At 29.6% G+C, this 22,235-nt stretch overlaps 1 protein-coding gene across 2 annotated transcripts in view; it reads left to right on the top strand.

Annotated features, from left to right (window-relative positions):
• Nucleotides 1-440: 440 nt before the first annotated feature.
• Nucleotides 441-22,235, top strand: part of LOC111634562 (kinesin-II 95 kDa subunit-like) — a 37,038-nt gene continuing 15,243 nt past the window's right edge. Inside the window, exons 1-7 of one of the 2 annotated variants that reach the window (XM_023379364.1) lie at nucleotides 441-686; nucleotides 7,701-7,750; nucleotides 13,973-14,058; nucleotides 14,141-14,248; nucleotides 17,913-18,037; nucleotides 21,343-21,467; nucleotides 21,970-22,053. In XM_023379364.1, the coding sequence (XP_023235132.1) occupies nucleotides 7,718-7,750; nucleotides 13,973-14,058; nucleotides 14,141-14,248; nucleotides 17,913-18,037; nucleotides 21,343-21,467; nucleotides 21,970-22,053 (561 nt within the window). In that variant the 5' untranslated portion in view covers nucleotides 441-686; nucleotides 7,701-7,717. Of the gene's footprint in view, nucleotides 687-7,700; nucleotides 7,769-13,972; nucleotides 14,059-14,140; nucleotides 14,249-17,912; nucleotides 18,038-21,342; nucleotides 21,468-21,969; nucleotides 22,054-22,235 lie in introns of both variants that reach the window. The other variant, XM_023379363.1, reaches the window with a different exon arrangement.

Raw genomic sequence — 22,235 nt, 5'->3', positions numbered from 1 at the left:
TAGTTCTATACCCACAATATACATCTACAATTTGACAAATCAGCTTAAATTCTCATGAATAATTTCATAAAATAATACAGAAATAAATTCAATTCGGGAAAAATTAAACTCAAATATCATTTTTATTTAAAAAAAAATAAGAATGATTTTTAAATTTAATCAAGATGGCGACAGTGGTACATCTATATGATGATAATAATCATTAAAAATTTGCGAAATGACGTAAATCGACGTAAAAGCGCGTGAAAATACCAAGCGAATTTTAGGCCCCTGGTGAATAAAATTAAAAAAAAAGAATGGATCAGCAATTATTTAAAAAAAATCCGTAACGTCATGTTATTTCATTTTATTATTTATTTTTTAATTGGAATTAATAAATAAATATAAATTGAAAATATGTTTAAATTTCTATAAATATTAAATAATATTGTGGGGGTAACAGTTAACTACGCATGCGTCGGGTCAATTATCGGCTGTTTTCGATGGATGAATGTCAGATTTAGAAACAAATGAATTCTTTTCTGTGACAGACTCGAAATCGGGTCTAATTCCGACCCGAAAATCATCTGATTAATGGCTAAACTCAAGAAACATTCAAGAACTCTTCCCTCGTTCTCAATAAACTTCGCAAATTGAAATATTTACGCTTCGTAATTTAGGCTTAGTGAATCGAGCGATTATTTGAGGTAAGAGAGGCCGATTTTATATAGAATTGCTAATAAAATCATTAAATATTGTTAATTAATAAATTCTAAAAGTTAATTAAGACGTAAATGGCTGTTTAATATTTGATTCGTCGATTGTATTGTACGCGTTCGTTTAATACGGAGTTACAAAATTAATAAATATCGTCTGGTTCGAACCACTACGTCATTTTGACGTCATTCTTGAATATTTCTTATGAGAGAATGTGGTGGTGATGTCAATTTGACGTAGAAGTGCACTATTTGGAGTAAATGAACGCACCTCAGTTCAATCTGTACGGTAATGTAATTATTTTTATTCGGAGAATTGTAAATAAATAGTAAATAATTAATTATTTATGAACACAACTTTTTAACTCAATAACAGCTGCTGATCAGTTTTCTGCTTTACTTGTATTCAAGCGGAAGATATTTGAATTTGTGGTCGAGTGGATAATGCCACTGAACGCTATTGGTTGTGGGTCTGCACCTCGCTGAAGGGTTGGTTGCATGAGGCTTTTTGGGTTTTCTTCACGTTAATAGAGGCCAGTTTCCCGTAAGAGACCTTCTGGGAGGCATTTTCCTTCGGCAGATCGCTCGTGCATTGCATTACTGTATATGAGTAAAACTGAAACCTATTTGAATTTGTTATCTTTGTGTTCTTGATGTTAATCTATCTGATTTCAGGATCCGCTTGCTTGCACCGGGTTGGTCATTTTGTACCATCTAGTGTCTCTGCAATTAAAATTTACAAATCATTTGTATTATTGATTGCTTGGCTTTTAGATTTATTGCTGCCTTTTCTACCTTGTCGACAGCTCTAATATACCTGGATAAAGAAGCCAATGACTTGCTTCTTTACAAATGGGCTGCTTATTCTGCTTATTATAAAGCAACTTTACTAAGTATTGTACCATAGTGACTGTGTGCTGTTCTAGCTGTGCAACATGATCGTATCACATCACAAAGTTTTGAATGTTGTGTTCCAAAAATGTATATTTTGAAGATGAGCTAAAATAAACTGGAAAACACTTACTTAGCATTTATGATGAAAGAATAAGGTTAAAGTTTACCTAGGTAGTCTCAATGGCGGCGGTTAGGTTAGGTTAACTACATTCTTATTAGACATTTTCATTTTTCTTTTGTTCCAAGAACTACCGTGAATCAATAACTAGTGACATTAAACAATTGGTGGCTTTCCTACAGGAGCACGAACAGTCGGAAGCACTGCCATTGGGACTATCTAAGTAAACTTTAAATAAGAATAAATTTTTCTTCTTCTGCTGTTAATTCTTTCAGTTATGATGCTGATGTAGAGGCAAAGGATTTTTTATGATATGAAGTGATGCATTGTTTCCTCTTCCTCTTTTATATTGGCTGACTTCCTTTCGGATTAAGCTTATCTTTGATGATGTAAATGAGATCAGAAGTGTAGCATGCAATACATGAAAGTCTTGCATTTGCATATAAATTGATCAAATTTTAATAATAGGTTACAAGAAAACTATGAATAACTTGATAACATATAATTATATATTATAAACATTAAATGATGAAAAATTTGACTGTTTTGAAGTTTGCTTAGATAGAAAAGATGTTTTGATAATTAAAGAGTTTTACTGGTTTCCCATAAAGTTTCTAGACTCTGACTGTAAGGCCATTACAATACATTAGTAGTCCTTTTACACTCATGTAACTGATGAATGCAGAAGGCTATATTTATGAACATGATGGATGGATGTATGTATGTATGTATGTTGTAGTACACTATAAGATGAGACCACTTTTAGACCCCTACCAGTAACATTCAGAAATTAATGCTCCTAGCTTGAAAACAGTATGTGATGCAGAAAAAAGTCAAATACAAAGTTGTAGAGCACAGTTGATTTAGTACAAAAGAATAACGTGTACTGTACATGGATAGCATGAATAGAAAAAATGAAATGCTGAAGAGAGTAAAATGTGTATTTCTGATGTGTTCTCGTTCATTTTTTGTGTGTTTATAATACGTATTTCTCATTTTCTTATGCTTTCATGCAGCATTTATTAGTTACGTGTCACTTGCACATCAGTGTATAAGGAATTTACATTTACCGTGTACAGTATATTAATTTTTATTAATTATTATATAACTTGTAATCATATAAGAGTTAATCTAAGTTTCACTTAGATATAATTATCTATATTAATCTCTGAATGACTAACCGCAAAATATTTCTCTAGTTATCTAGATATGAATGCATTTGTACTAAGAAATATTTTGTTGAAATAATTTACTTTGGTAAAAAAATAATGATTGATTCTGATCATACAATGTTATTAAAGTTGTTGCATTTTTAGAATGTGTTCAATAAAATGTATTTGTGGTATTCAAAATTGATACACACATTATGTAATTAACACTTCTAAGTTGTTCTGTAAAAAGTTCCATTTGGTAAGCTTACCATTTTGGGATATGGGTTAGAATCTGATTCAGACTTCATTATATATAGTTGACACTATGGATCAGATTGTACACATTCCAGTATGTATCAAACAGTGTGTAGTGTGTCAGTGAGCTGCAATATACTAAAATGTGTTCTAATGCAAGTTGCATTCATTGGGCTGTGGATAAGATGAGATCTGACAAAGCAATATGGCTGCCTCCATGGTTATACAGTAGAGCGTCGTTTATGCGAATCAATTGGGGACTGGGGTTGTTTGGATAACTTGAAAATGAAGAACTTGAAAATATTACACTGTGATTATTTATAAAATAGGATATTTAATCTTAGTTAAAGATTTTTAGTTTGATTAAATGTTAGTTTATCGCCTGGATTTAGTAATTTATATTATTGTTAATTGTATTTGTACTTATACATCTGTTAAATAAGTTTTCTATTTGTTGAAAGTCATGAACCAAATGAGATTTGTTGCTACTTTGAAGTAAATTGTGCATCACTAGTAATTTCCATTTAGAAATCTAAAACAAAGCAGAATTGGAGAAATTAAATTTTAAGTAATTATAATATATATAATATAGATGAGCATCTTAAAACAATGGTTACATTCAGCAGAATTAAGTTATGATCAAGCAGAGGCATGGTAACAGCAAGAAATCTTCTGAATAATAAATTATGAGTTACGTGGCAATGTGTGTGATATAGAGTAGCTTCTGCAACTGTATATTACATACATAAATTCATGATTCAAGTTTTATATATATAAAACTTGCTAATAACTATGTGGTGGATTATTACCTATTTTAGCTGTTGTCTTATTGATTGAAGTTTCTGATACCTGACTTTTTTCAACCAATAAGATGCAAGCCAAACTCATAGCCAATCAGAGAAAAGCAGTATTAATTGCATATATGTACTGTATTGCAAGAGATGTTTCTCTAGTACAGTTTATATTTCAAAATGTGGTTGCTGAGCTTAGAATTTGTAATTGACACTTCAATCCAAGGTTTGAGGTAAAGAGGTTTTGGGAGAAAATTATATGAGATAAACATGGAAAATATATTGAATTTAGACTGAAAATGCAGGGGAAAAATTTTGGGATAAAGCAGTTTTTTGAGATAGTCATGTTAAACTATAATTTATATTTTCTGTTTGTGAGACTGCCAAGAGAAATTCTTTTATCTGTCTCAGGTTATAAATTCAAAAAGACATATTATTTATTATTGATTCCCTTTCTTTAAATTTTAAGCAAAATTTTTGTCTAGCAAACAAAATAATCACCAAAATTCTTCTAAATTTCTTGAAAGTCACAAATGAAATACTTTTATTATACTGCATTAGGCAAATATAATTTTATTATAAAAAAAATTGAAGATGACAACCAATGAAAATGCTTCTATCTAAAATTACCGATGATTCATTCCGAAAGAATATCATTTGATATGTAAACATTTCATTACAATATTGAAATATTTTCTTACATAACTATGAAATTTTTTTTTATATAATGCTCCTTCTGTTTTTACAAAAAAAAAAGAAATTTTGCTTTTCGGAAAAATTTCCTTTTAGAATAATTTATAAAAATTCTTTTTGGAATTTTTAAAAGTGAAATTTTTAAAAAATTATTTATGATTAATTCTTTATATTATTTATATGTATAAATGATTTTATCTTGTGTTCAGAATTAGCTAGACTGATAATTTACTTGTAAGTGTTCTTGCCAAACAACAAATCAATATTATACAAAAATATACTTTTGCCAGACGTGGTTTATTTTATTTCCATTGTAACCGATTTGACTTAGGTCATATATTTTAAGGTGGTTTTTATGGATCCAAATTGAGTTATGACTGATATTAATTTTGCAAATTGAATTTAAATATTTGAATTCTTTATCTGTATTTAGTGAGTTTCAATCTGATTTTTTTAGTTTTGTCGTTTAATTTTTTAAATGTATATTATTAGCTCTTATTGAATTTTTTGCAGTTTTTAACAATTTTATTTTTTTTATGTAAAAGTAGAATTAATTTAAAACAATTATTATTTTAAAATTTTATAGATAGATCTTTGTACTTAATTTTAAAATAATTACAATATTATCATTACATACATTAATAAGTAGTTTAACATTAGTACAATTTGCTATTAATGTCCTTAATTATATTTTAATGATACAATCTTGCATTGTATCATTGTTCTGAAGGTAATTACAATCAAATATTCTTATTTATATTTTTAGCAGTAATATTTTTATATTTCAAATTATATAGATGTTTCCAATTTATGTTTTTGATGTTTATTGTGATGTTCCACCATTACCTAAATTGCAAAAATTGTAATTTACATTTCGATAAATATAATAAATTTAATAACATTTTATACTCTTACAATTTAATATAAAATTATTTTAATATTCTACTAGCTGAGCTAATCAAATGTGGCAGTTAGTAGCAAACATGTTGTATTTATTTCTAATTCTATAAACTGTATGTAATGAATAGCTTAAAATTATTACTTATATAAGTTTTTTAATTTTGTAATAAATACAGTAAATTTGATGATGTTGATAATTTGTTTTTGTATGACTATTATTCAGCCAATTTTTATATAATAGTGTTGCAAAAAAATGCTTCTGACAGATGATTCTGTTGATAATCATTTATATTCTTTAGCAAGAACTAAATGATTTAATGAATTATTTCTGTTAAGATGATAAAACTAGAAAACAAGAATATAAAACACTACAACACAAGTTATTTTAGTAAAATAAAAACTAGCTGAGATACAGAAACATTTTTATACGCATTACACAAATTGAAATTTACCTTTAGAATTTGTTAGTTATATATATGTATTGAGGTGTTTCAATTTATTCATTGGATGGTAAATGTTTAAACAGGAAATCCAATAAATATATAAGCATTTGGATGACTTAAAAAGTATAACTTAGATTTAAAAATACAGTAAGTTTATTTATTTATATATTTATTTTTGGTAGAATCTATTGGTAGATTTTTCTTTGGTACCAGCTTCTTCCAAAGATCTACTTAGCTTTTCTTTTAGATGAATATGTAGAGTTGATTTTGAGAGTAAGTTCAACCAGAATGTAATTGATGGCTGCATAAATTGTGTATATATGTCTGTTCTAATACGAAATCAGTTTAATAGTTTCAAATTTAGAATGCAAACAATTAGAAAAGCAAAATTTTGGTGTGCTTTTACAAAAAAACTATTATATGTTGTTTACATTCCACTAAACAAAATTTTTATACAAATCATATTCAAAACAATCATTAATTTAAACATTAACATTATGTAGGTCATCTGATAAATAAAACAGAATTTTGATGTTAATCTACTTAAATGTTTAATGTAAAGAAATTTATTATTATTATTATGTGGGTTATACTCTGTTGATACTGGTGGCTATGTACTATGCCGGACCAGAATCAAGGCATAGCAACCAAAAACTAAAATTAAATAAGTGTGTCAGTGTCTGTATTCAGGAATTTCCTAACAATGTGGCATCTATTCAATATAGTGGCCTTCTGTAGTGTGATGTATGTATTTCTATTCAATTGTAATGTTCCCTGGCTTTTGTGTAGTGTGTGTGGTATCACACCTGTACAGGAGAGAACGACAGGTACAATAAGCACCCAATCCATCCTCCACGGATGCCTTATTTCCTGGGCGAGTTCTGTATACTGCTAATTTTTTCAGTTAATGTGTTTGTACATTGTGAGTGTTTGGAATGGATATGTCTATGCTATTTTATTGTGTTTGTCAATAAGTGTGATGGCTGGTCTGTTGTGGTAAATTGTTTTTTCTGTTGTTATGGTTCTGTCGTCGTACATTTTATGCGTGTTGTTTTCCAATACTTTCTGTGGAATGTATTTGTAGTATGGTTCGTGGATGTCTAATAATTTGTGTTTGTTTGCAAGCTCTTGGTGTATTATATTTGCTACTTGATTATGTCTTTGCCAAGAGCTTGCCACCAGAAGTAATGTGTTGTATAGTTTCTGGCATGATGTGACATTTGTGAGTGTGTGTTTTCTGTAGTTTTTAGTATTTATGACGAGATCCTTTATGGCAATCATTAATCCTTCTGTCTCCCTAAAGAGGTATCCCCAAGCTAAACCAGCTGTTTGACACTGTTTTGTCAACAAAATCCTGAGTCAGGTCATAGGGATGTCTGCCATGGAGTGCCTTTCGAGCCCACGATTGCTTGATGGTGTCTATGCTTTTTATATGTTGTGTCTTGTCCATTTGATGTTAGTGTAAGTTTAATGGTGTGTTATTTGAGTCTGCTAGAAGTAAGTTTAATGGTGTGTTATTTGAGTCTGCTAGTGGCTGCATGTTGTCCATGTTATCCATATACTGTACATGAGATGTGACAATGTAAACTGTTGTTTTTACATGTCTAATATTGTAACCATGTTGTTGTTGTTATTATTAACATACAAGATTATTGAGTTCTTTAGCATTGATAATTGTAGTATATGTTAAAAAATATATTAATTACTTTAAATTTATGAAATTATTTAACACTAATTTATTATTATTTTAATTATATCAGATTAAACAGAAAACAAAATGTCAGAAGTGATCAGTTACAGTACTGATATGGTATGTTCTAAAAAACAAGTAAGAAATTATATTTACAGATTTATATTTTAAATATTTATTGTAATTAACTAAATTTTTATTATTAATAATAAAATTAATAAGTATAATTTATATGTTTTTATTGTAATTAGATACTGTAATGTTTAAGGCCAGTTTATAGTTCAACAATAGTGTGATGTGTCCTGCTATCTAGCTGTTGCGGGAGTTCCAGTTTATAATCAAACTCTGGTTAATTAATGTCTAACTTGGCACAGTGTGGCATTGGCATAAAATGTTAAAGCTGAACATTATTTGACTTTAGAGATATGTCAACTAGAAGTGTGCATTTATAGTTTGGTGTCTAACAGAACAGAGGACAGCAAATGTACGAAACTCTAAGAACATCACTATCACAATGCCATGCTGCTGTTGAACTGTGAACTGACTCTTAGAATCAATCAGATTTGAATTAATTTAAGCAAATAAATTTTTTGAAATTCCTCATTTCATTAATTTGTAAACAATGTAAATTGTGGTAAATACTATAATATTTAGAATGTTTTTACATCTTGAACATTTCAAACTGAATTCAGGTTAAATAATTATTTAAACAAAAACATCTGAGATATAAGAAATTGTGCCAAGTAAAAAAAATTATGCTAATTTAGATGTCAATCAAATATTTTTTCTTTACTAAAGATAAGTTTGGTGCTTCAAATTGTAATATAGGAAACAATGATAAAACTCTTGTAGGTACAGTTTGAAATAACAAGTTTATCTTTGTCAAGGAAAAACTCCTAAGAAAAAATTCGATTGTCATCTAAATTGTCATAATTTTTTACTTAGTGCAATTTTTTACATCTTACAATTGTTTTTTGGTTAATAATTGTGCTATTATGTCAAGACCTATGACAATAATGTATATACAGTATGCTCAGTGACGGCTGCCAGCCGAATGCTTACAATATGCTATTTAGTAAAATCATTATAAAAAGTTTTAATTTGCATAAAGTTGAGCTTTTCTTATTCTGGATAATATTTTGAATAAAAATCATTTGTTTCAATTCAATTTTATTCTTACAAGCATAAAATTAAGCAATAAAAGTAAAATAGCTCTATGGGGAATCCCATGAACTTTGATCTGTCGACTCGGTGTTTCACCATTACCTCATTGATAATGTGATAGGTTTAAATTTAAAATCTGAGCTTTCTAGACTCAGTAGTTTTTTCTCTAAGCGTGTCTACAGTATCAGATGAAGAAAAAGAAGAAATAAAAACAACTTTTTTGGCAAGTTTTGCAGTTTTTCACTGCTTATATTTCAGCAACTCTTTATAGAAAAATCTGAAGTTTTGCACACTACCTAAGAAAACAATTACCTTTCAAATGAGATATTCGGAATTACTATAGGTGTTGGGGGTGGAGAAGGCATCCCCTGAAAAGCAGCAACTTCGATTCCTGTATATACAGTCAAATGTTTATATAACAAAGTTGCTAAATCATGAAAAAAATTGCTACAGGGAAATTTTGTTATACAGAAATTACACTTTTTGGTAAATAAAGTGTTATTTTAACATAATTGTTTCATTATTTTACATAATTTAAGTTAATATAAATGTAATATACAGTAATAATGTAATATAAATGTAGTTATAATTTTAAATAAATTTACATATTTGAAAAAAAAATTAATTTTTTGTTGCACAGAACAATTAAAAAATGTTCACTTTTCATATGCTTCACACTTATTAAGAGCGTTAAAACTGCTTCATCTACATTGACATAAATGTGAGATTTTGCCAATGGAGAGAACAGTGAAGTCAATCCCTCTTCCTCTGAAGACATACAAGAGGTGCTAATGTAGTGTGATGTGATTGTCAGCGTCAAGACAGTCACCTTTATGTAACAGACCATTTTTTGGAAGACAATGCTTCCATAATTCTGGTCACAAATTTTTTCTTTTTGACACAAACTAATGTAGACAGTTCAGTCTATAATTCAGTGTTGTTTATCCACAACAATTGGTTGGAGTCTTGATGCCGATGGCACAAAGTTTCAATGGCAATCAACAGCCTCGGGGCAGATGGGCTAGTAGTCGGCATAGTGCGGCAGAATGAAGATGAAGTCAGAGATGATAGGTAAACCAACACAGAGGACAAACAGGTTGAAAGAAAGAGAGACAACCACACTTTGTCCTGGAATTTTGAGGTTTAAAGGATTTCTTCCTGAAATTATTAATTTGATTGGTCCCAATTTTCTCTCTCAACCTCCCAATTGGTCCTTCCCTGTTACCGGGTGAAATTAGACGACCAGATCAAATGTGGGAAAGATCATTCTCCATTAATCAATCTGACACCTCCATTTCACTTTGTCCATAAGTGTTGATTGAACTTTGAAACTTTCACTCGTATCTCACACGATGGTATTTTCATTTCTGACACATGAATTTTTCTATGTTTTTATTATTTATAATGAGATAGTTATTCTTTTAAAGGAATGCTATGTTTTTTTCGTTTTTTTCTAAATTTTGTCATGTCTATAAACATAAGAGTCAAAGCTCAATCTTTCCATTAACATTCTAAACATTCCAACTCCTCATGACTACTTGTCATGGGGTTGACTTTATTGTTTATTTTTATATCTTTGTGACAGATCTATTTCTTACATTTTTTTTTATAATAAAATCTTTTTTTTTTTAATGGATTGAATTTTTGTACATTTAATGAGGGATTCGGATTCTGGGCCCTCATGTAAATGCAGGTTCTAGCACATTTTCTTGTAGGGCTCGCATCATTGGCTAATTTCAAAATTGATTTACAATTTGTTATTATAGTTGATAAACTACTCTCAGCAATTCCAAACTCTGCTACAATATTTTTTTCTTTTAAGTCTTAATCAACTTTCCGTAACACACTAATTATTTAGTAATGCTTAAGAAACTCAAAGAATTTTGAGTGCTCACATTATGCTAGATCTTTTTGGGCTGCAGTTTTCAAATTGTAGACCTATAATTTTCCATTGGTATCTGTCTGTTGTCTATCCTTCCTTAATTAATCTTGAGAACGGAGTTAGAGGAAAGTTGAGACCAGATATGGAGAGCTTAGGAATAGGAGGCTCTGATTAACTACATACAAACTCCCAGTCTAAATTAAAAGTCACATTTTTTTCAATTCAAAAATTTTCTCCAGAACAGATTTAGATAGATGATGACATGACTACTGTTATCAGGAAAAGTATGATGTACAGGGTCAAGAAACTGCATATCATAATGCATTGTTACAGAAACAACATAAGACATTTTTATCGCCCATGCATATTGCAATCTGCCTTCTTAACCTTGTTGAGGAAGAAAAGCAAAGACAGTTCAGTCAACTCAGTAATTTATCAGTAGGGCACCAAGGCTCTTGGCGACCAATTGCACTTGAACAGCTCTCTCTCTCCTCTCTCTCTCTCCTCTCACTGAGTTTACAATTGCTCACAACAGCTTCATTGACATAAAGAACTTGAGGGCATACCATATATTTCTTTGGTTAGCTTCACATATAACATCCAGAATTAAGAGGGCTTTGTAAGCTGCAACTGTAAGAGGTACTGGATCAATAGAAAGTACAAATATCAACTGTAATTTTAAGTGTTATTCTAACAGTTCCTGTAAAGATAATTGAGCTAGTTCTTAATTATTGTGTTATGTTGATAATGCTGGAACGTGTTACAGCCATATTTTTAAACAGTTTTGACGTGTATTTCACATCATGGCATTTTGAATCAAGCTTGGACAAGCTAATCTCATAGCATGCGGATCAAATATTAATTTTCTTTAAAATAAATTTTATAAATTCCTAGAATTAAGTAGTTGTACATGCATGTGGACAAGCGCAATAAAGGGATTGAACAGAACATAACACTTAGGTAATGAAAGTGAAGTCATTGTGCATGTGCGTGAAAATCTGACAGATGGACAAAAGTCCTAACGTAGCACTTTACCACTATAGTGGAGTATGCTAAAAATACCAGGATTTATCACGGCTCTTTATAAGTAACCATTCTGTAAAGCCACAACATGTTATGGTCAGCGTTTCTGCTAATTGAGCATTTTTGATTTTTGTCCGTAATCTTATCTATTAAATGTAACACACCAAATTCATTGGGAATTTGGTGTGTTACTATTAATGGAATAAATCCTGTAACGTTTTACTTTGTTATTATTTGACTAAATGCGACCTTTGAAACACTCATAGTTTATTTCAATATACAGTAAGAGTGTTATTGCTGATAAATTTGCATTTTTCAGTTCAAAATAAGCCTTATCTTCATCCAATAAATAGTACACTTACCATCAGAGGATGCTGTTTATAACTTTTCTCATATTGTACTTGTGCTGTTTATTAGAATAAAAACAATATTTTGTACTGTAATTCTGTTGTGAAATGGATAAAATAGCTAGAAATTGAATGGAAAACAAAACCAAAACATTATAATGCACTTGACCGGAAATAGTTTATTTTTAATGATTCAGAATGTACTAATATCCATTAAAAATAACAATTTAACTAAAATGAAATAACTACATTGATAATCATTGCTGAGTACCTGTATTTCATTAATGATTTTATAAATAATGAGGAACTTTTTTCTGTGGGCTAATGAGGTGCAATGCAGTTTTTAATTGTTGGACATAAGATTAAACCAATAAACAAATGGGATGTGCCTTAATTAGTTTACAATAGGTGCAAACTTACGATAAACTGTAAACCTGTAATTACGGCATGAACTATACACAGTTCACAAAAATGTTAAGTATCCTTTGCTCACGCATATAGCACAATGTAAGTCTTTGAAGCAGTGAAAAATGAAAGAAAACCTTGTCTTATATGCGAGTAAATATGGTAAATAATTCAAACGAAGTTTATTTAGAAAGCAATTTCCATCTATTATGAGCAAACTAAGATGATAACATGAAAGGATAGATAAAAAGTCACTGTTATTTATTGCGACATTATCACAATTTTGCACTACAATTTTTAATCATATTTTAATTTAAGTAAAAATTTTGAATTTAAATGACATAACTTCCAATCAAGACTGGAAGTTTTTTACAATTAATCAGAACCTAAGCTTTCCATATCTGGTTTTGATTTTCATCTATCTAACTTTAACATAGGACAGATGGACGACAATGGGAACTTATAGGTCCATAACTTGAAAATTTCAGCCCAAAAACTAATACAAGGAACCAAGAACAAAACATTAATTATCAAATTATTTTTATTTTTGTATATATTGTATTAATACAAAACTACATGAGAATACAAGCAATTGAATATTGGATAACCTAAAGCAGTTTTTCTACAACATTTCTAGTTTGTCTGAAGCTTATATTTTTAGTGATGTGCAGAGAGCAGTATCGGAAATTTTGTGAAAGTAAAATATTGTAAAAATAATGTGTATTATAGTTTATTACACTTTAATGAATCATACAAAAAAAAAGAAAAATCACTTTTTTGAAGTGATAAGTGTCAAGTAATGTTGAATTGTTGATATTGAAACTATGTTAGCATCAACTATGAAAGATTCTTCTATTTTATGACTGTGTCCTATTTTCATGTCTAATATAAATTATATTGAATATATGATAAAATATATATCAAACTATGAGAAATATGCATATATAAACACGTGTATAATAAACTTTAGTTGTAAATCAACAAATTTAATCTAAATTAAAGATGAATATTTCTATAAACTAAATAAATATAAACCCACCACTAAATTTGCCATACCATTTTTAATTAATTAATCCAGACAGAATTATGAGAGGACACTTGTTCACTGAATGACCAGAGATGACATTGCCCATAGCACACATTCACTTATTTTCATTGCAGCTGTAGGTGATCTCCCTTTACATTTATATTTAACTTATATATGATTGCTTGAACAAACGAAGCTGTGATATCAAGCATGAATGCCTTTCTACATTTAATATATGGTTAATCTAAGTTTCTAGCTGTCAATAGTTCTTTAAAAACTGAGTTGTTGTTATATTTATTATCTTAGTCTAGCAAGGTCTTAGAGTTTGAGTATGCCAAAAGTTTGTAATTAACCTGTGCATAAAATTTTTCCTGTTCTTGATTGTAACACACAACTTTATAATCCAAAAATATATTTTGAAATTAGAATTTTATTTCATAAATTATTGAATTTTTTCACTTAGAATGTTTTATATAACATAAATATCATTTCAGATCAAATCCGTTAGTTCGGAATGTGTAAAAGTTATCGTCAGATGTCGTCCCATGAGTGAGAAAGAAGTCGGAGAAGGATATGATAGGTATTTATAAGACACTAATTAAAATCTAAATGTTTATAACTATTGATGAAGCATTTATTTAATCATAATTATAATGTTTTAGAGTTGTTGACATGCATCCAGAAAGAGGTGTTGTAGAAGTTAGAAATCCTAAACATATAAATGGAGAACCATATAAACAGTTTACATTTGATGCTGTATTTGATTGGAAGTAAGTTTTTATCCATATTAATTACTATATAGCTGATAATGTTAATTTAAAAAACTTTGTTTACATAAAGAAAGAATGATTTTTGTCTTTTACGTACGACATTCCTGTTTTAAAAGTACAGAGGCAACATAAGTAGACACCCTAATTATCAAGCATCTTTATTTCACAGTTTTCACATGTTTCTATTAAAGCTAAGTTGTTCACCACTTGCTTTCTTCAAAGCTTTAACTGGACTGAGTATGGAATTATTGAGTTCTGCTATATTGCCTCAGTTGGCTCACAAGCAATCTAAAAGATCATTCATATAAACCCACTTCCGACAAAGAAATCCATTGTGGGAAGTGGGTTTTCGTGAATGTCATTGCGCTGCAGGATCTAGCAGATTCCAGACATTCAATGGAATTTCATGTTACCAACCGGTCCATGGAAGCTTACAGGTGCCTTGTGTTACCAGGCAATTTAGAGTAAAATTTTTAGCAATGTGACAAGGAGCTGCTCCATTGTTCCTGAACAGAATGGATATTTCATCCATTAGCCCACCAGAGAATATTAGAAGACCCTTTTCCAATATGGCAATGTATTTTTCAGAGTTAGTATTGCTGACATTCAGGCTGTCTATTTACTTTTAGTTTGTCTCTATGCATTAAACTATTAAATATCACTCGTAAATTAGAATTCTTGTAAATTCTCAAAATGAAAAGTTTTTGAGACAAATATTTTATTAAAATTATGAAGAAAAACACATTAAGTAATTAATACTTGAATTTGATGGGTTATAACCCCTTCATTTCCGATCATTAATTAAATTGATATAAGATTAATATTAAAATACATTAAAAATACTTAAAACTGAAAAAAAAAACGAAAGAAATGCATTAATTTTAAAGAAAAAGCTTCAAATTTTATTTTCCTTTGTTTCGCCTTTCTGTGAAATTTAACACCAATGAGTCATTGTTTGCTGTCAACAGCTGGGTGACCTTGAACACAGCTGGAGTCTGATTTCCTGGGACATTCCCATGTACGCCGCGGGAGGTCAAGGGTTTAAAGTAGGGTGAATATAAGCAACACGGAAATTTTTAAATATTTTTAAAAAATTAAAACTTTTATTGCGATTTTCGACCCCCCCTAATTAATTCATTTTATATTAAAAAAATATATTAATTAAAAAAATTAAAAAACCATTGGAGGTCGTTTTTGATGTCAGAAACTGACTTTAATTACCGAATGAATATCTGTGCACTACAACTTAGAAACCATGAAATAAATTTGATAAAAAACTCCTATTAAAAAACAACTGAGCCTTAATTGAGCCTTATTAAAGGCTAATTAAAATCGCGATAAAATTTTTTCGCACAGGCAAAAAATTTTGAAAAAATTTGGGGACCTAAAAAACATTCCAAAAATTCAAAAAAAAAAATTTTCAAAAATGGCCTTAAGGACCACGTTTTTCATAAGGCTATGTAGGCTTGACGTATATATACGTCAATGGAGACTAAGGAGATAATTATGTCAAATATAAATGTTAATTATTATTGCAATTATTAAATAATTTGTCCTTACTAACGACTTACATAACATAAGTATAATGGCTTGAAATTTTTGTTCGTCAAATATAATTTTTAGCTGCTTTGTAAAGCTCCACTTTACAAAGTGGCTAAATTAATTAATTAACAATCACACTGCAACACATTTATATATTTACTCAAATCTAAGATTCACTTTAATTTCTACATGTTCATCCACAAATTTTTTTTTGATAGATAACTTGATTTAGATTAACAGTGTCATTATTTATTACAAGTAAAATAAATTATTTATCACTGTATTCTGTGTTATGAATTAACATTAATATTGTTTTAGTCACATTGCCTGAATATTAGTTTGAGTTTTAGTCATTATATGTATGTAGTTTTAATTTAAGTAAACTAAATCTATGCCAATCAACACTGGATTTGACATTCACATCTTCCCATATGTAATTGTATTCAATCTGTTTAAAGTATCAGAACGTAACATTTCTTGAAAGAATGCCATACAACTTTTTCATGAATTTTCAATCAAGTATTTATGAAGTTACTTATTGAGCTAAGTTTACTTCTTTAAATATTGTATTGCTAATTTTACTCTAATACAATTATTAAAATGATATAATGCAATAAGATGCATGGCTCTAGAGGTCACTACTTGTGGTATATTACATCAAATATAAGACACACCCTTCTTTTATAAATATACTTGAAAAAAGTACATATTATGTTACAGTAAATATGGTACAAGGGTCGTTCAATAAGTCCTTAGAAAATCCAATAGATGGCATTCGTAGCCTCAAAAATGGCACGTTTTTTGTAAGCATCATGTCTCACTAGACAGTTGTGAAAGTCTCAGTTATATCCATCACATGGTTTTTTATTGTCGATTGAAGAAAGAAACTTTTGTTTATTTAGAAAAATGGAAAAAAGTGAGTTTTGAGTGGTGATTAAACACTTATATTTAAAAGGTTTAACACCAAAAGAGATCAAAGTTCAGTTGGATGAAGTTCATGGCACATCTGCTCCTGTGTTTGCAACTATTTACAATTGGGTAAATGAGTTCAAACATGGTTGTACATCCACAAAAGATGAACGTCGTTCGGGACGTTCAGTGGAAGTGACTACTCCTGAAATGATTGACAAAATCCACGATATGGTTTTGAGTGATTGACAAATGAAAGTGCGTGAAATAGTTGAGGCCACAGGCATATCGCAAGGTACAGTGTTTTCAATTTTGCACGAAAAATTGATTGTGAAAAAAATCTCAGCAAGATGGGTGCCGCGTTTGCTCTCAGTGGAGAATAAACGTAATCGTGTGGTCGACTCTGAGGCTATTTTGGCACTTTTTCGTCGCATCCTGACGAGTTTCTGCATCGATACATAACTGTGGACGAAACATGGATACACTATTATACTCCAGAGACCAAAGAACAGTCAAAACAGTGGGTTTTTGAAGGCAAAAGAGCACCAAAGAAGGCAAAGACAGTGAAATCAGCCGGGAAGATGATGGCCACGGTTTTTTGGGATACATGCAGAATCATCTACACTGATTACTTGGAAAAAGGAAAAACAATAACTGGAGAGTATTATGTGTCATTATTGCACTGATTGAGCAAAGAAATCAAGGAAAAATGTTCTCATTTGAAAATGAAAAAGATCCTCTTCCATCAAGACATGCACGGGTGCACACCTGTGCAGTTTCGACAACCAAAATCACGGAATTAAAGTTGAAATTATTACAACATCTATCGTATTTACCGGATTTGACCCCAAGTGACTTTTTTTTATTTCCAAACTTAAAAAAATGGTATGGCGGACAATGATTCACGTCAAACGAGATGGTCATCGCCCAAACAGATGCCTATTTTGAGGACCTTCCGAAATCTTACTTTTTAGATGGCTTAAAAAAGTTGGAGAAACGCTTGGAAAAGTGTATAGAGCTTAAAGGAGATTATGTTGAAAAATAAAAAAAAATCTACGTAAAATAATTTGTTTTTGTATCTTTTTCTAAGGACTTATTGAACGACCCTCGTATTCATAATGTAATACTCTACGAAATAGTCATATATTATTTAGATTTTATTATTACTTCAGTTTTATTTATTGTATACTAACTAAAGTTTTAAATATTTTAGTGCAAAGCAAACAGATCTCTACGATGAGATATTTCGACCTTTAGTTGAATCTGTTCTAGAAGGATTTAATGGGACGATATTTGCTTATGGACAGACTGGAACTGGCAAAACTTACACAATGGAAGGTATGAATTTGTTTAGTTAGTTAATTAATTGTATTGATTACTTATTATGCTAATATGGAATGTTTATGATCCTGGAATTGGCAACAATGAAAATTTATTATTATGTTTTATATTTAAATTTGATATTTTAAAAATTCCTAATCCTTTAGTTATCTTTTATATTATTCAAAATGATGATATTTTAATTTATCTTCAAAATTACTAATTTATATGATACAATTTTCCTAAGGCAAGCTTACACAATACAATTACTGCCAATATTTTGTTACTTAAACTACAATATGCACAGATCTGCCTTGTATTATTAAACTTGCGACCTATTAGCAACCTCAGTTTGACTAGTTGCAACTACTGTTTGAACCAGCAAATATATATATATATATATTTCTTTTAAATTGCTGAGAGGTGGCACTGGCACTCTCTTCTTTCACATGCCTTACAAAAACCGTAGCATTTTTCATGAGAAGCTCTTTTCTCTGTTTTTGTTCTTCTTCACATGGTGATTTATTTCTATGCTGTAATTCAAGGCTGAACCTTGAATGTATGTGTTGTTTGTATTTATGTGTAATTATTGTAAATCATTAGTAAATTCTCCATCTATTTGCTGGAGATAATTTGTAAAAATCTGGAGACGGAGTATAAATTTTATTACATAAATCAATTTTATCAATCAATCTAAATAACCCCCTTCATGAATTAGATATGAAAAACCTTTTCCCTTCAAATATAAAACTACATTAATAAATCAAAGAAATTAAATAAAAGTAATTTTTCTCATCAAAAAGGCAATGCTTTTGTCACTTTTGTGATGAAAGGGGAAATCAAACTTCCTTTCACAAGAGATTATTGCAAATTTTAACGAACATCTGGCCATTTGACTCGTCTGTGTGTCCTGTCATATGATACAAATTCCAAATTTCCATTGGAGGGGATTTGCGTACAAAAAGGCAATCTCCTGCCATTCGAAGCATTCTGCTCCAGCCTTAAGTAATTTTCCTTCAAGCCGTTTCTCTACCTGTTCTCTTTTTGGACCGATTTATTCCAACTGTCTCCAGAGTCTTGTAACCATCCTCACTCCATCCAAAACATCATTGAAAGATCATCATCTGTACATCTGTCAATTGAGGTATTATGACTATAGAATTGTAAACTCTCTCTCTCGCAATAAGTAGGGTATTAGAAATTACCTGTATGGTTATTTTATTATTATCGTAGTTTCATTAAATTTTGACTTTATCTTGTTTAAAAGGTCTTGTTCTTGATCTTAAATATATGCAGACATCTTATGGAAAATCCGTAAATCTTCCCCTTCAGACAAAAGTATAAGAACTTCAAATCATGGGCCTAATGCACTATTTAGGCTGTTGTCGGGAGAAATTTAAAGGAAGATTATAAGAACTTCCTGTTAACAAAAATAATTTTACAAGCCCATTCACTGACATAGTGGGCAGATTGTGACATTCTTACCTGTGACAGGTAAGAATGTCCTCTCTTAACCCTGGATTCCCACATTTTTCCTGCTAATTTTTAGTCCACTACACACAAACAACTATATTGCAGAAAATCTAATCTATTGGATTTTTTACTTGTTGTATTCTTGAATCAATCAATGATGAGATTGAATTCATGTGTTAGATCATGTGCTCACTATTCTTGATCATGCTCAGAATGACAAATATTGATGTGTGTTCTGAATGGCTTGCAAGCTGTATTCCAGCATATTATGTACATAATAGAATTGCTGACAAATCTTGTCAGCATGTTTTTGGATGCAACAAAATGTTTGCAGTGTTTGTTTTTCTATAGCAACTTTGTTTGAATTTAAATGTTTCTTAGAACAATCCATTAGATTTATAATAATTTTTCAACTTCTCTTCTTAAATGTAAGTGAATTATTTCCCATGCTACAGTCCAGCTTAAAACTCCTACATTTCTTCTCCCATCGTTACATTCAATTTATACATTTATTAAAATGTTTTATTTCACTTTTTGCTGAAGTGATTCTGAAATTGTTATATTAAGTTTGTATGTCTGCAGCTCAATGCCCAGCCATTAAAATTTAATGGAGTATTTTAAGAAGAATTTGAATGCAGTTTTAGTAGCACTGCAGTTTTAGTAACACTGCATTCAGTAAACCATTGGAATGAAAAACTAAAATTAGTAATTTTTCTTTAACTTTTCATAAAACTTAACATAATGCATTACATTTTGCAGTGTACTTTACTTAATTTTAAACTAGGCCATAACATTGGAAGTAAAGGCTTGTTTGGACACATCCCATAATTTAGTCAAGCAGTCAGTTGCCGCTTACTACTAAATAGTTTAGTGCATAGTGTTTGGATTAATATAGTTGATCATGTGGCAAGCTTCAAGACAGACAGGCATAGACATATTCATACAACTTGAATAATTCCAATGGTATATCCAGAATTTTGAGGATATTGTTATTGCTCAAGTTAGATTTATGGGGTACCAAGGCAAATGATCCTTGTCATTTTTTAAATAATGTTACACAATTATCTTATAATTACTCTAGCTACCTAACTTTTGATGTCATTCTTTTTATTGGATTTTAAAATTGTTAAATGAAAGAGGAAAATGGATAATTGATAATTTTGAATTGACAGATTGATTATAGATTATGCAAATTACAGTATGATTTATTCTCTTTGATTCCAAAAGGAGGAATAGATATGAGCTTTACATTTGTTACTTTCACTAAAAGTTATTGAAATTAAGTTACTTTGAATTCATATGTAATTATCCTCAGTTTGTTTTAACATGCCTTTTCCTGAAACATAAGTCTAAATTTTATTTTTCTGTTTGTATATGATTACTCTCTGTCATTGAAATTATGCAATATGTGTTGTTATATTACCTTTATTTCAAAATAATAAATCTGATTGCTTTGGTATCAAGGGAATGTGCTGCACTATATGCATCTCTTTCAATATACCCTTGAATAATGCTATAGGATATATTGAACTAAACTAAAAACATCACTGTCCTGATGTGTTTAGTTGGTTAATAATGATGGTGGGGCTACTACTTGACCAGAAAAAATAAAATTAAATGAATTCACTAAATTTCACTATTTGTACATGACGTTACTAAATTGCTTGCAACTTGACTAAATTATTGGACATTTGAACCAGTCTTAATTGATTTTCTTGAATATAAGCGAATTCACGTTCAAAAGTTGTTATAAAATTATATCTTGAATACAGCATTGACTATGTTTCTTCTGCATTTATTTCATTTTAATCAATTTATATTTAATTGTACTCTGATTTTTAAATAAACAGGTGTAAGGAATGACCCAGAGAGAAGAGGCGTTATCCCAAATTCTTTCGAGCATATATTTAATCACATAGCTCGGTCACAGAATCAACAGTACTTAGTGAGGGCATCATTTCTTGAAATTTATCAGGTATTAATTTCTTTTAATACATTAACAGTGTTTTTTAATTTTTTTTTTTTTTTCGTAGAATCTTTGATAATTTTCTGTATATTTTATTGGTTATGAACTGCCTTGTTCAATATTAAATCTTTTAGAGTAAATATCATCCATTACTGTTGTTGTTATTATCATTTGTGTTTATCTCTGAGATTTGATTTATTAACTATAATATTAATTCACATACAAAAATGATGTTTTGCTTAGCAAATTCAGTTTCCTATTATTTCGTGAAATGAGAACAACAAATCAATTAACTATGTCACAAGAATGCAACATTGTAACTAATGATATTTTCTTGAAATTGGGTTCAAGGTTGTAAATAATTCATTGTAATATTATTTTAAATATTTATCAGGGTATTATTTTAAAACACAGAAGCTTAAATTTCTGTGTTTAATTGTATAGTTTTAAAGAAAAGAAGTGTATAGACCCCAATAAAATATTGATATTTATTTGAATAATTTTATTGCAGGAAGAAATTAGAGATTTATTAGCTAAAGATCAGAATAAACGATTAGAATTAAAAGAAAGACCAGATACTGGTATTTATGTAAAGGTAAGAATTATGTATGTAAATATTTGTGTATAAATCAAAATAAGAAATAAAAGCTCAAACTGTAACATTATTTAATCAGAAACCAAAATTATTTCTGATTAAATAATGTTTTCAGCCATATTTCTTGATACTAAACACAATTTTACAATTTATATTATTAAATCTATGAGATACATTTTCAA

The sequence above is a fragment of the Centruroides sculpturatus genome, unplaced genomic scaffold (genome assembly GCF_000671375.1).
Source record: "Centruroides sculpturatus isolate CEXI.00-Female unplaced genomic scaffold, Cexi_2.0 scaffold706, whole genome shotgun sequence".
Lineage (NCBI taxonomy): Eukaryota > Metazoa > Arthropoda > Arachnida > Scorpiones > Buthidae > Centruroides > Centruroides sculpturatus.
This window is presented reverse-complemented; position numbering and strand designations above follow the sequence as displayed.